This window comes from Spea bombifrons, chromosome 3 (assembly GCF_027358695.1).
Source record: "Spea bombifrons isolate aSpeBom1 chromosome 3, aSpeBom1.2.pri, whole genome shotgun sequence".
NCBI classification, from domain to species: Eukaryota; Metazoa; Chordata; class Amphibia; order Anura; family Pelobatidae; genus Spea; species Spea bombifrons.
Window position 1 is genome coordinate 4,581,588 of NC_071089.1, and position 16,424 is coordinate 4,598,011.

General features: G+C 42.3%; 1 protein-coding gene across 1 annotated transcript in view; it reads left to right on the forward strand.

Annotated features, from left to right (window-relative positions):
- Window positions 1–1,252: 1,252 nt before the first annotated feature.
- GALNT14 (polypeptide N-acetylgalactosaminyltransferase 14) overlaps window positions 1,253–16,424 on the forward strand; it is a 164,389-nt gene continuing 149,217 nt past the window's right edge. The window contains exon 1 of the mRNA XM_053460717.1: window positions 1,253–1,560. Within this exon, the coding sequence (XP_053316692.1) occupies window positions 1,432–1,560 (129 nt within the window). The 5' untranslated portion in view covers window positions 1,253–1,431. The remainder of the gene's footprint in view (window positions 1,561–16,424) is intronic.

Below are 16,424 nucleotides of genomic sequence, written 5' to 3' on the forward strand. Positions count from 1 at the left end.
TCAGGACTGTCCTGTGAAGATCCAGGACTGTTGGGAGGTATGACAACGGGCTGTCAGAAAACTGCCTCCTTTAAAATATGACGTGGAAGCAAGACGTTCACCACCGAGGGCAGTAACAGGGGTAGATCTTATATTAATAGTGATTAGTGATTGGTGTCAGCCGTGGGATTCCGGGATGATCCGGAGTGTGGCCCTTTAAATACACAGAAAGGAACCCACAGAGGGGACGCGGTTTATATAGATATATATATATATATGAGTATCGGCCCCAAATACATGCCCCCCCCTAAAATAAAGAGTCACAAGAAGACTGTTTCTTTAGTCTCAGATTATGCAGAGCGTGGCGGGAGTCATAGGATAAAATTTAAAGAGCTACGCTATGACATCATAGGTTCGATTTGGCGGTGTCAAAGGAGTCCGAGAAGCGGCACAGGGATAGCTCGTGGGCCGGCGAGGCAAATAATTATTCTACCAATAACAGTCGCGGTGGCGGCCATTGGAATTAATGTGTGCGCCGGCCTTTTAAATATCAGGGAATTCCGCTCTATTTACTGTTTTTTTGGTAATCCAGTTTTCTGAGACTGCAACTCCCATCATCCCTGCAGGGCTAAAAGCCACCAGCGGGGTATCCAGAGCATTTTGATTTCAGTGCTGACACAAAACACATGGAGTGAACGTTCCTAGACAGTCCTTAAAGGGTGCGCCCATAAAAAAACCTGATCCGTTTCTCTATAATTTATCAAGATCTATTGTTTCATCACCTCCTCTGAAGGGGTTAATCCCATGAAAAAAAAAAAAGCTTTGGCAGATGCTACGGCAACAACCAATCAGTGCCTTGTTACTGATAATTCTTTCTGCGAAGGGTCTGCGTATCCAGCAGGACTGAGAACGCTGCGCCTTGTGCTGCGTTTGGTTCCAAAAGGGTCAAATTCAGCAGTTGAGGTGGAACCGCAGCTTTGATCTGCAGTATTCCCCAAAATGACCTGCGTTGGCTGAGGACACTGGGAGTTGTTTCAATCACCCCCACCCTTTGCCGGGTGCTGGCTGAGCACAGTAGGAGTTGCCATGCCCTGAAGTGGTACTTTCGCAGCTGACACGCTCTGGCTGGTAGTAGGTGCCGTGCAGGAGCGCCCGGCAGGCGGTAGGGGGCGATCGGCATCCCCCAAATCGCTCCGTCTATGGGTTTTCTTTCAGTCCTAGCAGCGCTGGGCAGGATCCGGTGCCTCGTGAAGGGGGTCACGGGCTGGTGTGGCGGGTCTCACACACGGACACGCAGGCAGACCCACGGACAGACACAGACACGCGCGTGCCCGGCTGCCACCCATGACCATCAGGAGGGCATCGGCCGGCGCTCACCACCCAGCGGGGCTGTGCACAGGAGGGGCTGCGATGTTGGTGCCCCGCTCCCGCTGAGTTACCCCTGCCTGGGGCATGAGGCGGATGGCTCGCAGGCTGCTGCTCTCCGCGCTGGGCATCCTCTGGATCGCTGCCCTCATCTTCTTCTTCTTAGGGGGCAGAAGGAAGTTAGAGGAGGGGGATTCGGACGGAGACCCGGGGAAGGTAGGTCTGATCCCCTTATACCCACCCGGCTGGTCCCTGGATTGGGGCATCTGGGGGCAAAGATCGCGGTATTGTGAGCTACTTGGAAGGGGGAGGGGCAGTGGGGCTGTGCACCCACATATGCAAATTAATGCACGCTGGGGGTATCAGAGATAATATATAATAATACTAGTGATGGGAGAGATACTTTGTATCAGTGTGGATGTTGCCCGGCGTGCCACTCATTACTGCCCCTGCAGAGTTCACTCCAAACTTTCCTGGCACAGAGGGGGCAGCAGACACATTGTACCACCCCTGCCTGGAGGTGATGAGGAGGGGGGTGCTTAAAGCACTTCATTGTATTGCCCTGTCCCTTTGATGAAAGGGTTAATCTCCCCAGCCAGGTGACATATGACATGATGTGCAGCGACTGCTGACCAGTGTACTGGGATGGAACTGGGATTACTGGGAAAACTGGAGCTTTGTGTCCGATTTATAGTGTGTTTGAAAAAAAAGAGAGGCTTAGATGGAATGGAGGCAAGATTTACTTTACTGAGAGGTTGGTAGATAAGTGGAACAGCCTCCCAGCAGAAGTGGTAGAGGGTAATACAGTGAGGGAATTAAACATGCATGGGATAGACATACGGCTCCTGAATCTAAGACGAGACCAACGGCTGATTAAGGTTTGAGTCTTTACAGCCGGAGAAACGGGCGACTAGACGGGGGCCGGATGGGGCCGGTCTGCCGGCAGGTTCTGGGTTTCTATGATACAGTATGTAGTAGTTACAGTGGTCCGACGCACCTTCCAAGCATTGAGTGACACCAGGCTCAGTGCCCACGAGCCGTCAGGTTCCCCTCCGTAGTCCGCGCAGGAGAAGCACGAATCGGTTAAATTGTTCTGGGAGGCAGGAAAAGGATTGATGAATAATGCATGTTTCTCCCCGGGAAGTGCTCGGGGACGCCGCTTCTTGTGAAGTTCCAATGGATAATTAGGCGTTTTATTAAACCAACAGACGCCAATCTCATCACTCTATCCGTTTTTGGGGTAATTATAATATAAATACGTATAACGTGCAGGCGTATTTACAGAATGTGCCTTTTTTTTTCCTTTGTTCTGCTTCTTCTGGCTTTGAATTCACAAAAGTGCAAATTACAGCCGATTCTGTGATTAGCAATCAGGATTCCTAATTCCTCCACATATTGTACCATGTGAGAAAAGCGCTGTCTTTTTCACTTTACTGAGAGGGTGGTAGATGAGTGGAACAGCCTCCCAGCAGAAGTGGTAGAGGGTAATACAGTGAGGGGATTAAACATGCATGGGATAGACATACGGCTCCTGAATCTAAGACGAGACCAGCGACTGATTAAGGTTTGAGTCTTTACAGCAGGAGAAACGGGCGACTAGACGGGGGCCGAATGGGGCCGATCTGCCGGCAGAGTCCGTTTCTCTGAATGGTTAATAGGTGTGACCTGCGTGGCATTTGTCGGGGGATTTGTTAATAATCTCCAACAACAGGGCTGATCCATAGTGACTCCTGTGACTTTTAACCAGCCGAGTGCCAGAATTCAAAGGGTGATCCCGTATGCGGGTTTCTTGAGCAGCTCCAGATGCGACTCCCAAAATGTGTTCCCCAAACGGCTCTAATACCGGCCCTCACGGAAACCTTGACTTGTCATTATTTAAAGATACACTTCATTGAGTCACCTGCAATCAAGCAGGGATATCAACCATAACATACCGGGAGCAAAAGCACCGACTGGAAGTCTCTTATATGAAAATAGAACGGAGTCAGATCCAGACTGCGTGACCCCGAGAATCTGCCCCTTCACCCCGCGATCGGGGCAAAAACCCTTAGACTCAGGGCCAATGTCTGAGAGTTCCCAGGTATACTGATGTCCCTCTTTCCTCCCTTAATGCCCTTCTTTCTTCCCCTGATGCCCCTTTTTTCTAGGAGCTCGGAATGTTTGCTGGGTATGAGGGGATCGCAGGGTTCTACAGCCCTAAAAGCCCCGATAATGTGAATGGAAACAGCCGGTAATGGGTTAATAAAACCCACTGGGGAAGCCTTAGCTGCGGCTCTAACTTCCGACCCTTTTTTTTCCCACCATTGGTAAAGCAGTAAGGATTTTTCCGATATTAATATATAATGATTTAGTTATTATCGTAAGGTTTCATTTTCATTTATATAAATATATATATTTATCACAAAAATGGGAGCACATGAAAAAATATTTTATTATTAATATTACCTTTTATAAATGTTAAAAATAGTGAATTTATTTTTATTAAAAAAAAATTAGATTTTATCTTAGCTTTTTAATCTTGCGTGATGAAGGGGTTAACGTTTTAATAGTAATGCTGAATATTTTTGAATTAAAAATAAAACACAAATTGGTCCAATTTTGTCTTTTATTCAAATATGTTAGAAAACGATATTGTTCCCTTTTTTGACAACTTTATTATACTTTTCTACTCTTTTATTGAATATTGAATTACTTTGACTATTTGGAATATTGGGAGTTATAACAGAAACATAGAATCTGCCGGCAGATCGGCCCCATCCGGCCCCCGTCTAGTCGCCCGTTTCTCCGGCTGTAAAGACTCGAACCTTAATCAGTCGTTGGTCTCGTCTTCAGGATTCAGGAGCCGTATGCCTGTCCCATGCATGTTTAACACCCTCGCTGTATTACCCTCTACCACTTCTGCTGGGAGGCTGTTCCATTTATCTACCACCCTCTCCGTAAAGTACAAAATCCTTACATTCCATCTAAACCTCCAACCCTCTAGCTTTAGATTCTGGCCTCTCGTTCTAACATTTCTCCTCTTTTTAAATAAACTCCTCTCCTGTACTTAGCTAAACCCCTTTATGTATTTAAACGTCTCTCCCCTCCCCCTCCTCTCCTCTAAGGCAGATATATGATGATGTATATAATGATAGGAGGTAGTTCCGGAAAGTTCCGGCTATTATATACAGAACGCTCTCCTCTCTGTGTCAGCTCTCTCTGCTATCTGATGATAATCCTTGTTTTACGATGAATTTGTGGCATTTATATTAATATAAATTGGGGTTGTTTCAGGTACTCTTGTGTTTTCAGGTCTTGCCGCTAATTAGTTTTCGTCGGTTCTTCACATTATCTTTCTTGTAAATGTTTTATTTATTTATCTATAAAAAGCCAACGATTCCAGACAGCGTTTCATTAGAGTGTCAATTAACCGTTCCATTTCTTCCATTAGGGCAGATATAATAACGTAACATTTCTTTCATCTGACAAAACGTGAATTTACGGAACCATTTATGAGAGAAATTCTGGAGAGTTCTGTCAGTGTAACGCCGCACGCAGCATAATCTGCATACCTGGGAGCCTACCCCTGCGGGACACGGCCAGGACTGCCCACTGATGTCAGTGGGCGGTCCCACTGACATCAGTGGGCATTCTCATTATGCGAGTGGGCGTTCCTGCTGACATCATGGGGAACACCCCTATTTGAAGGGGGAAATGGGCGTGTCAAAATCCCGTTCCCGCGACCCGGAATTTTGGAAGTGGTGCTTCTCCCGAAGTTCTCTGGGCCAAACTTGGATAGTTCCCAGGTATGATAATCTGCAACATAGAATACCCCTTAATTTTGTTGGGGGATGTGGCTAGAAGGAGTGCATGGGCAGGGCCAGAGGTGGGGTTGGGCGGGACCAGAGGTGTGGTCACCCACTAACCTCAGATGAAGAGCCACCTCACATGCCCTCACCTGAAGAGCATCGCAAGGTGGCTTCATGTGAGCTGTAGTGGAGGTCTGTGCTCGGCCCCAACTAGTCACCCATTTCTCCTGATGTAAAGACTCAAACCTCAACCAGTCGTTGGTCATCAGCCCGTCCCATGCATGTTTAAATTCCTTCACTGTATTAGTCTCTAGTACTTCTGCAGGAAGTCTATTCCACTGATCTACTACCCTTTAATCGGGGGAAAGAGAGATGCGAAGGACATCCAGACACTAGGATGAACTCAAAGAACATTGACGAAGAACATAGACGTTCATCTTAAAACCCACTGCTACCGTAATTCATATAAAAGAGGCTTACTGGGGTAAACCGACCAATAGCAGTGACCCCCGTAATCAGATAGAACGATGTAATTGCAACATTATAAAATCGGCTTTTCCCGCCTCTTTGAAGGACGCTTTTGTTTTGATTTGCTGCGCGGATTGTGAATAGGAGCTGATTGCCATCCAGGTTCACGTCAACCTTTATTTTGGAATTAACTTTTTAACTAAATCGGCGCGGATTCTACAGAAGTTAAAATCTCCGTCATAGTTTTCTTGGGAGAAAAAACATATAATGCCCATTTTCAAATTATTATTTTTATTCATTTTGAGACTTCAAAGAAGCCTTTTAGACGTTGCGGTCAACTGAAGGAGGAGTTTGGTCTCTTCGGTCGGCGGCTGATCTTTCTTAAATGTTAACGAGTTATTTATAAGAGCGCCCGCTCAGCTTTCAAATTAACGCGTTAGGCAGAGACGACGGGGCTGGTCATGCCTTAGAAATGACATGACATTTAGTATGTGGTATAAGAGAAGAATGGTGACAGGAGGTGGGGGGGTTGAGGAGGCAGAGAAATATAGAGGGATTTCTCTGGATCTGCCGCGGAAGTCGCTGGAATAGAATGTGATTATTGGGCTTTCTTTAGATCTTCAGGAAGGTGGAGGAGAGTCTGAGGTCCACCAGCGTATGACGTCAGGTTCCTTTCTTAATACGTGAGAATGTTGGGCTATCACGACATTTTCCACTCACTTAACAAACCCCAACTTCAGCTTATTCCCATCGGGTTACAGACGGGGAACAGTTCTTCGCCCACTTGCTTGGTAACGCCAATCCGTATCTTGAAACGTCTCAAAGCATCATGATGTCATGTCTTGAGATGAAATTAGACAGGGAAAGAGATCTCTGTATGTAAGACGCGGTCAAAACTTTTCACCGAGATCTAGTCCAGACCTTTTGGGACTGTTACCTAATATAAGGAAGAAGTAAGAGTTAGGGCACAGATTAGGCGTATGTATGGATAATGATGACCATCAGATTTCTAGAACAACCTTTGGACCTCTAAATAGAAGACATGTTGCTTGGCTTCACTCAAACCCTGCCCCATTCTCACAATGTATAGCAACCCCCACCACATACCAACCCTACATGTGCATTAAAGTAAAGCTCTGGGGGGACCACCCTGGAGAAGACATCTCGATCATCTGAAGAAATTTTATAGCGTAATGGTGGTAGCTCTATGGAATTGTCTTGGAGGAGAGGTGGAAGGACTAGTCAACAAATGTCCAAATAGTCCTATACATTTATTTTGAATATTACGTAGACTCAAAAGGATGTATCTGTTTTTTCCCTTTTGTTGAAGGGACAGAGTAGACAATCCACCGAATTCCAAGAGCCATATTCTCACAATCTAATAATGATACAAATATATCTGTTTCATGTTGTGAAGTGAGTCTATTACATATTTCTTCTCGCTGGTCCTCAAAAAGTTGGAAGGCTCTTTTTTTTCTCGAAGACGGGTCCTGCGTACAGGAAGGAAGACACGCTCTTTAATGTTTCTTTCACGATTCTTTGGAAATTATGACATTCATAGAAATCATTAGTTGCTGTAGGGCGCTCTTATCTGTGCCCCTTCATTGTTGAAAGGCTTTCACAAGTGTCTGGCTACAGATCAAGAAGGAACAGACTCATGCATACTTCACTTTTCCGCTGTACAATTCTCCGGGAAGAATGAGGTCATTGTGGGATTAAGTGAGTACGCTTGAATCGGCGAGTTAAGTAAACACTGCACAATAGACAGCAGCGCTTCCTTATGACTCTGAAATGGATCCGGAGACGGTGAAATATATAGCAAGAGAGCTATTCAAATATAATAACGGAAAGAGGTGGAATTTTCTGTCCAGGTAGAAAAGCAAAAATAAGTATCAGGCGATGCATTTGAATAACTCTCTTCGGAATCGAGTGTATGTGGCTGCAGTGGACAAGCAAATACGATTAACCTTTAGTGTGCCATTATAGACGGAGTCCTAGCTGTGGAAGTTTAGATCAGGGTAGAAAAAATATGTTTTTTCAAGTATAAAAAAAAGTTAAATCTGACGCCTGACTTTAGCTGGGTGTTGATGCAAGGAGCAGGCAGACAAATATGGTTGCCCGCCACCATGACCATAGCTGTGACTGCATGTTGGCAACTGGGCAAGTTGTGTAAAAAAAAATATATATATATAAAAAAAAATATATATATATATATATATATATATATACCATATTTGCTCAATCCGAATATTAATTTAGGAAAAAAAGAAAAAGCCTGAATATAAGACGACCCTATATAAAAAAAAGTTTTACTAGTAAATATTAATTTACGTGTAGACTATTTTTTCATATTTAATGAAGATTTTTTGCTTTTATTTCCTTTTATTTGCCACTCTGCCCCCAGTTATGCAAATCTGCCCCCCAGAAATGCCTTATACCCCCTATATGCCACTCTGCCTCCATAATAAGCCACTCTGCCCCAGATATGCCTTTTAACCCCCTATTTGCCACTCTGCCCCCAGATATGCCTTATAAACCCATATATGCCACTCTGCCTCCCTGACATGCATTTTAACCCCCTATTTGCCACTCTCCCCCGATATGACTTATAACCCCCATATGCCACTCTGCCTCCCTGATATGCCTTTTAACCCCTATATGCCAGTCTGCCTCCAGAAAAACGTTGAACCCCCCCCATGCCACTCTTACCCCTCGAATTACCAGTGCATCACTTTACTTGTGACCCGTGCTTCAGACTCCCTGGTGCGATGCAGACATCCTCCGCTGCTGCCGGCACTTCCACCGGGGCTTCTAGTGGAGCATCGGAAGGTCATGTGATGCTGGCGCTCCGTCATAAAAGCCCCAATATCTCCATCTGAGATTTTACTTTATTTATTTTATTAAACAATAAAATTATATGTGAACTTTAATGAAAATAAAGAAATCATAGTATTTTTACTTTCTTAAATAAAAAAAAATATTCAGGAATTTATTATTATTTTTTTTAACATCATTGCCACTGTTTTGAAATTAAGTGTTTAATTAATTCAGCTTTTTTTTTTTTTATCTTTTCATTGTGCCATTATGACAATTTAATAAATGAAATTAGCGACATTCATGTGACTTATAATATTAAACAGATATTTATAACTAAACGTTATTACCATTTTAGTTTGTGGTTAATCCCTTTAGTTGATCGCGGATGCTTTTGACACAATAATAATGTAACACTTGTTGTTTTTTTGTTACATGACAAAGCCTTTATTTGCCGAGTATTTTAAAGGGAATTTCTGAAAGCCATTTGCAAACAATGTCAGGTACATCAACCCCGGTTGTTCATTGTAATGAAACAATGTTTGACATTGATTGAAAATATGTTCCTCGCGCATGAAAATAGCCCTGTGCGGGTCTGAAAGTTATTGATTAGAAAGATCATGAGAAAATACCGTTGCCTCTAGGAACGCCTTATAACAATACGACAAATTCCTGGTTATTTTATCCCGCTGCTGAATTATAGATTTTTTTCCAGGGTCAACCCACAAGCTGGTCCTACTTGCCTAATGGAGGTCCCTGGGTCACCAGCACTGCAACCCCCACCACCCCGGGCCAGGGATGCCCCTAGGGCAGCGGCCACTACCTACCAGCAGTGCCCAAAAATGCCCAATTCAGCTGTTATTCCAGCTCAGCTATTTTGGCCCCCATTTTGGACGTCCCTTGGAATTTTTACCAACTCTCTGCTTAGTGAGTAGACCCGAGAAGATCTTATCTTTTCAAGTTTATGATTTTTTTTTATTTAAATATATTACACTTTTATTTATTGTTTAATCTAATTTATTAATATAATAAATTAGCAAAAAAAAATATAATAAAAATAAATAAATAAATAAATAAATAAATATATATATATATATATATATATATATATATATATATTTGGGGGCCCTACAAGCTACCTTGCACCAGGGCCTTTACCTCGCTGACCCACATATAAATATAAATATATTACACTTTTATTTATTGTTTAATCTAATTTATTAATATAATAAATTATCAAAAAAAATAATAATAAAATATATATATAGATTTGGGGGCTCTACAAGTTACCTTGCACCAGGGCCTTTCCCTCGCTGGCCCACAGGCCTTAAAGTGCCAGGACAGATTTTACTTCCAGTCAGGTCTGGTGTATGTTCACCACCATACCTGGAAACTTTGTAAATGAGCGGACCGTAAGTTTAATGAAATATTAACCCATTATAATTTAGTGAAGACTGGTTGTCATGGAAACCTTGACATGTTATTATTTAAAGGGTTCACTTATCTGAGTCACCTATATTCAAGCAGGGATATCAACCATAACATACTGGGAGCAAAAGCACCAATATGAGCCCAGCAGGGTAGAAGCTCCAGACTGTGTGACCCTGACAATCTGCCCCTTCACCCCATGATCGGGGCAAATACCCTTTGTGCACTCAGGTATGTTCACCACCCGGTTTCATTTACACTTCACCGGCCTTATAGGTAATATATATAGGTAATATACGTCTTCCCCATACATGACTTCCGCAGGGCTCTCCATTCTCGCTGCCCGTATATCTGCGGCAATAGAATTTATTCATTTTCTCTTTTGTCTCCGGTTCTTCTTTACTGGCGTCTTTTTTACCCATTTGTGAAATTTAATGCCAACGTCCAAATGAGGAAGAATGACTAACAGCCCGGCTGGATCGCATTTGAACATTTTGGAATGAATGGGTCTGATCTATTGCCCAATAGCGTTAATGATTCCGCCGTAAAACATTCCCGTTCCGTGGTATACGGCGTTTGCCTGCACCCTTCGCTAAATGCCAGGGACGAATACTATTTCATGCGAACGCGCCGGGCCGTTAATTTCCTATGAACCGCTCAGCGAGAACACAAGGATACCGAGAGCTTGTTAATTTCTTTTTTTTTTTTTTTCTGTTGTAATTACAATTAATGAATTTTACCCAATTACACTTCATTACAGCTTTACATTGTAACTGTGAGTGATAGAGCCATTAATATTGATTGGACAAGAACTCTTTTTTTTAATGTTCTCTCTGTTAACTAATTGAGGGCCGCAGGAGGTGAATAACACGTTGGATCGGCCAACACAATAGCATGTGAAGGGTTAAAACCAGCCTCTTTATATGTAATCTGGGCCTCACCACTAGCTGTGCCATAATATGACCTCATATGACGTCATATGACGGCTCGCCATTTTTGAAGGGCGTGGAAGGGCTGCTGAGTCGGGCGACTAGGCCCTACAGGGAGCCTGATCGCCCAATAGAGAGGTTAGCCAGCCTAGGCTTGAATAGGCCAATGATAGTTGCCCCATTATTGCAGCATATACCCCCCCAAAAGGGATATATATTATTTAGGTAAAATAATAATTTTATTTACCCCGTTTAATTTATAAAGCCGTTTCCTGCTGTTTCTATACACATTATCGGGGCTTTTAGGGCTGTAGAACCCTGCGATCCCCTCATACCCAGCAAACATTCTGACCTCCTAGAAAAGAAGGGCATTAGGAGAGGAAAGGGGGACACAAGGAAGAAAGAGGAGCATCAAGTGAGGAAAGAAGGGCCTAAAAGAAGGACTGGTCCTCTCAAACCGATTGAAAAGTATATTACAGATAAATAGAAAGTAAACAAAAAAATGATAAAAAGGCTACGTAGTATAATTGAAATGTTTTAACATAGTGTTAAAGTAATAAATGATTTCAGCGTTTCGTTAAAAGTCAATTGGCCTCCCATTTTCATTTCATTGAATTGGGGTCATTAGAAGTGGCAGGTTATTAATGGCATTAGTGAGCTTGCCGGACATAACCGGCAATGGCCGGGATTTATTGGCGGGCAGCATGATTTAGATAGTAAATATCAAGCTTATTCAATAGACGGAACCTTTGGCCTCCCTGCTGTCTCCCTGTTTTAGGATCAGGTATACAGAGAGCGGCCCCTAATGCATATACCCTGCACCCTTAGGCGGCCAATTAGATTGCCTATATGGTACATCTCCCTTACAAAAAATTACTGCAGTTTTTTCTGAAGTAATACTGCAGTTTTTTGGACATGAAAAAACTGCAATACTGCACTTTTACTGGAGTTTTACTGCACTTTTACTGCACTTTTTTTTATATTGCAAACCTACAGTTGTTCTTCAATGTACTGCAGCTTTATTGCATTTGTACTTCCGTACAAAAATAACTGCAGTAAAACTGCAGTACAGTGAAGTACAAATGCAGTAATACTGCAGTAAATGTGCAGTATTGCAGTTTTTTCAGGTCCAAAAAACTGCAGTTTTACTTCAGAAAAACTGCAGTATTTTTTTTGTAAGGGGAGGGAACTGTTGCCGTCACAGCTCTAGCGTATTTAAATAAATATATCGAATCTATACTATATGACCAAAAGTACATGGCGACCCCATCTAATTTTTTTTATGTCTAGAAAGGCACATTGTTAATATATATATATACTTTTTTTATGTACTTTTTAAAATATTAAATCAAATTTTTTGACCCTAAAAGGACAATTTTGAGCAGAAACTAGTTTTACAGCAAAAATGGATGAAAATTTGTAAACTAAAGAGATTTTATTGTGAAAATATTCTTATGCGAATGTTATTAGTTAACGTTATTTATGTGGGTTGCTGGTGGCAGTCATTTGATTAGATAATGCTGGTTCTGCCACAGGCTGCCACCAATCTCAGCGTCCATGGGTTATTTACATATATAGGTAGTTAAACATAATAGGTGATCTACTGCGTTTTTGGTACATTTATAATCCGTTTTGTTCCATCAGCGGGCACCAACGTTCTCCCATCTCACGCTTGTCTAGAAGGTCTGGTGGGCTTCCTGGGTCATCACGTCTGGGTTTCTAATTTGGATTGTGAACGCGTGTCAGAACGGGGCTGTAAATTATAGAGTGGGGCGATATTTCTGAATGTAACTTCAAATCAGCGGCACTTGCAAGCCCTCAAGAAAAAGGTGACCTTTCAGCTCATTCCGAAAGTTCATGAAGACCATCATGGGACGTGACATTCCGACAAGCGCTGTCATTTCATTATAGCTGATATGTACTAAAACGCCTATATAGAATGTCTTGGTAAATCATAACCAGAAGGAGTTTTTTTTTCTCTTTAAAATATGTATCATGTTCTAAAACTATAGATTAACCCTTTATCATGGTGGAAACATGAACTGATTAGTAGGTAAGGGGGGGTCACTGGCCTTCACGTAAATGTTTGGGGGTCTTCTTTAACTGCTACAAAGATTTAAACAAACTAATCAAGATATAAGATATCAGATACATCTGGAAACATATCGGGGGGGGGATATTGAAACTGTGTGGCCGTTAAAAATATGGTTGGCCAGATGGCTCTGTAGTCCTGAGTACAACCCGGGAGAGAAGAGATAGCTGGAATGTATATCTGCATGCATTTATAGTTAGATGCTACTTAGTTGAGTATTCTTATATAATATTTATGGAACTGTCTGAGAATTCTGCTGACTTAGACAATAAGACGAAGGCTCAACAAACCCTAGGTGGCAGGCAGCCATGGTGGCTGGGAATCGTTTCCTAGCGTCTAGGGTTTCACCTGGTGGTCGGACTAACCGGCTCTATACGGTCTCCTGTAGGTGGCCTTTCCTTCTCGGGCCGTCAAGTGCCAAGTAGTGTCATAAACACAATATCACATGATGACCCCACAGGTTGTAATTCTTGGCCCCTGGCAGCCGGCTCCAACGTCTACACCCAATCTGTCGCCTCCAGACCTAGAGGACTAAGAAGACTCTTTGGTTTTCTGTTCCCGTAGTCAGTAACGGTGATGTCTTCTCATCTAATTTGTTCATAGCTTTAAAGGAAATTTTTTCCCTATGTAACCATTAATTACATCCTGGGTCTCTAAACTGTCCTGTAGACCAACTGAGGAATTCTAGACGACGGAGATGCCCCTCTTACCCTTTCCTATGAATGCCTACGATTAAGAGAATGGTCATCCAATTAAAAAAAATTACAAATGAAGAACTTAACACTAATTCAGGCTTCTAATGAATTAAAATTCATATTATAAGCTATTTTTTTGGTCCGACGCAACTCCAAAAATAATCTGTTAGGACCTTATAAAAGACCACAAGAAAAAAAAATAGTCAATTTCAAAATTTAATGCCGCGGAAACGCTAGCAAAAATACTCCATGATAAGAATATCCGTAGAGCGGAGACATCAAGATGCAGTAACACAGCCCAGCGTGAAACGGTAATTATGCGTTATTTTACGGTAAAAAGTGTCTGAGAATTCGCCCTAAATAGCAGTAATTGGGGAGGTTTAAGTACAGAGTATCTCGTTACGGAACGGTTTATAGGTTTAACGCATCCGTTCCGTGCCTTTACCTTACTCCACGGCGAGGGACCAACCGCCACCATTTAGGGCAGGGGATTTATTTGGCGTAATAATAATAGTTCTTGCCTTTCACTCTTAATGAAAGATTAATTCCTTTCTCTTACAAACTCTTAGAACGTTCTCTTAATAGCCTCCGGTTAAATTGAATTTGGTCCCAGAGCGACGTCAGGAGCTAATGATAGAAGAAGAGAGGATCTTAAAATACTTATTAATATCTGAAGGTGCCGGTAGGTCCTTCTGTGCGGCGCATGCACGTCTAATGACTCCTGCAAAAAGCCTTTTGGAAAGGGAAAATAAATGTGATTTAAGTCGTGAAAGTTTTATGAGTGGGTTATGTCAAGATAATTGGGTAAGAATGGCGAGGCTATCGATCTAACTGTCAATGGGATTTGTGTCGACGCCAGCGCCGGTGGAAGTGGGCAGAAATTAGGCAGCGCGGGAACGTAACATTAGTTTTAGACTCCGCTTTCGTGACTCGGGCCGTCGGAGACTATTTGTGGTCGTGCGTAAAGCACTCTGTACTGGAACCCATGGGCAAAAATATGAAGAAGGGGGGGAAAGAATGGAGAATATTGGGCTTTAGCTTTGTGAGAAACGGTTGTTTTAAATTTTGCCAGAATAAGGAATTGCGCCATCAGTCCGTATTCCTGTGCAGTGGCGGACTTCATTGGAATTGACATTGGGAGCTCTTTATCATTAAATAGATTACGCAATAGGTTTTTAACATCAAAAAAATAAATAAAAATGTGCCTATTAATTCTCATTAGTTTTTTCCCCATTGGGAGTAATATTAATTATCTTAATGTTATTATTATTATTATCATTATTATTTTGTTATCTATTATTAAGCTGGTATTTTTGGCCTTCATCCTGATGGTCTACAGACTTCCTCGATTGTTTTTCAGCTTAGGTGTGTCTTCAGGAATCAAAGTAAAGGAGTAGTAAGGCTACAATCTCTTGCAGAATCAGAATTAGAAGCACAGGTTCTACGTGATTTGGGGCGACTGGAAACCAGCGGGGCGACTGGAATGGATGGGGATTGCTGGTCTATGTTGCTTGGGAAGCTCCAGGCTATGGCATTCTATCACTGGGTACGGAGAGCTAAACAAAATTCCGTCGGAGGTTCATGACTGGTCGCTGGAGTTAAGCGTCACGGATCTCACACCTGTTTCCAATCTTGCTTTTGGTTCTCATTCCTAAACCTATAAAAGACTCCTCCTTCTAAGAGCCTCAGTGGACTTTGTGTGGCCTGTTAGTAGCTTAGCTGTACCTTATCCCTCTCCTCCAGTCCTGTTTTCCATTGGATTGTTGCCTGCACTGATTCCTTTCAGTTCTCCTTTATCTTGCCTGCTGCCTGCACTGACCTTTGGCCTGTCTTCTAACTATCTGCATATTATTCTTGTAACATTCGGTCTTCTACACTTTTTCCTCTGCTTGAAGGTCACTTAGTGCCGTGGATCTCTACTCTACCATTATAAGAAGTAGCAGTAGATTTGGGTAAAAAAACATCGTTCTTATATCTGTTGAAATAAATCGCTTCTTCAGATCTTTGGCCCAAACTTTCTTAGCAAGTCGAGGTTTATGTTGACCGTTGCGTTAGTTTAATAAACAAGGAACGAGATTTAACCAGGTATGAAGACGTCCAAATGGTTTTCCAATTTACGTGAACGTCCTTCAGAGAAATTTATTGTGGGTTCAGCCTTTAATATGCAAATCGTCGATTATACATCGAGAAGATGTGAAGGAGAGATAAGCGGCATAAGTTATTTAAAACGAAAATTGGTGAGTTTAGTGATTTTCAGATCATTCCTTTTTTATGACTCGGATAATTTGCTTCATGCATTTTTATTGGAGTTAATGAATAATGAATGTGACTTATTTAGTTCTAATAGCCAAATAGAACCTCACCTAAAAGATACCAATAAGAACCCAAACCTTCTGATATATTACATCCAATTTGCTGAAAAAAAGGCTGTTTATTAGCGGATATTTTTTGTGGAACTACTAAGTTTCAGCTCCAATTTTGGTTTAGAAGGAGCTGTTGGGTAAATCAGTGATTTTGAGCTTGTTTTTAATGGAATTTTGAGATTTAATCCTGGATTGGTTATCTGATGTTTCCAATTCTTCATAGTATCCTAAAATCGCCAGTTTGTTGAGACGTCTGCTGTCAGCTATTCTAGAAAATGGCTTATTGAAAAAGACCAACTTCGCTTGGGGGGGAAACTCTAAAAAAAGTGGGAGGAGAAATGGGCGGGAGTGGGGCGTGCCTGAACACGCCTCCCCTGAGATTCTTCGCGATGACTCTCAGAGACCCAGAGAAGAAACGCTTCACCTGGAGTCTCCGGGCAAAATCCGAGACGTTTCCAGGCTTTTCTGATTGGACATTGCCATAACTGTGAACTCCGGAATTG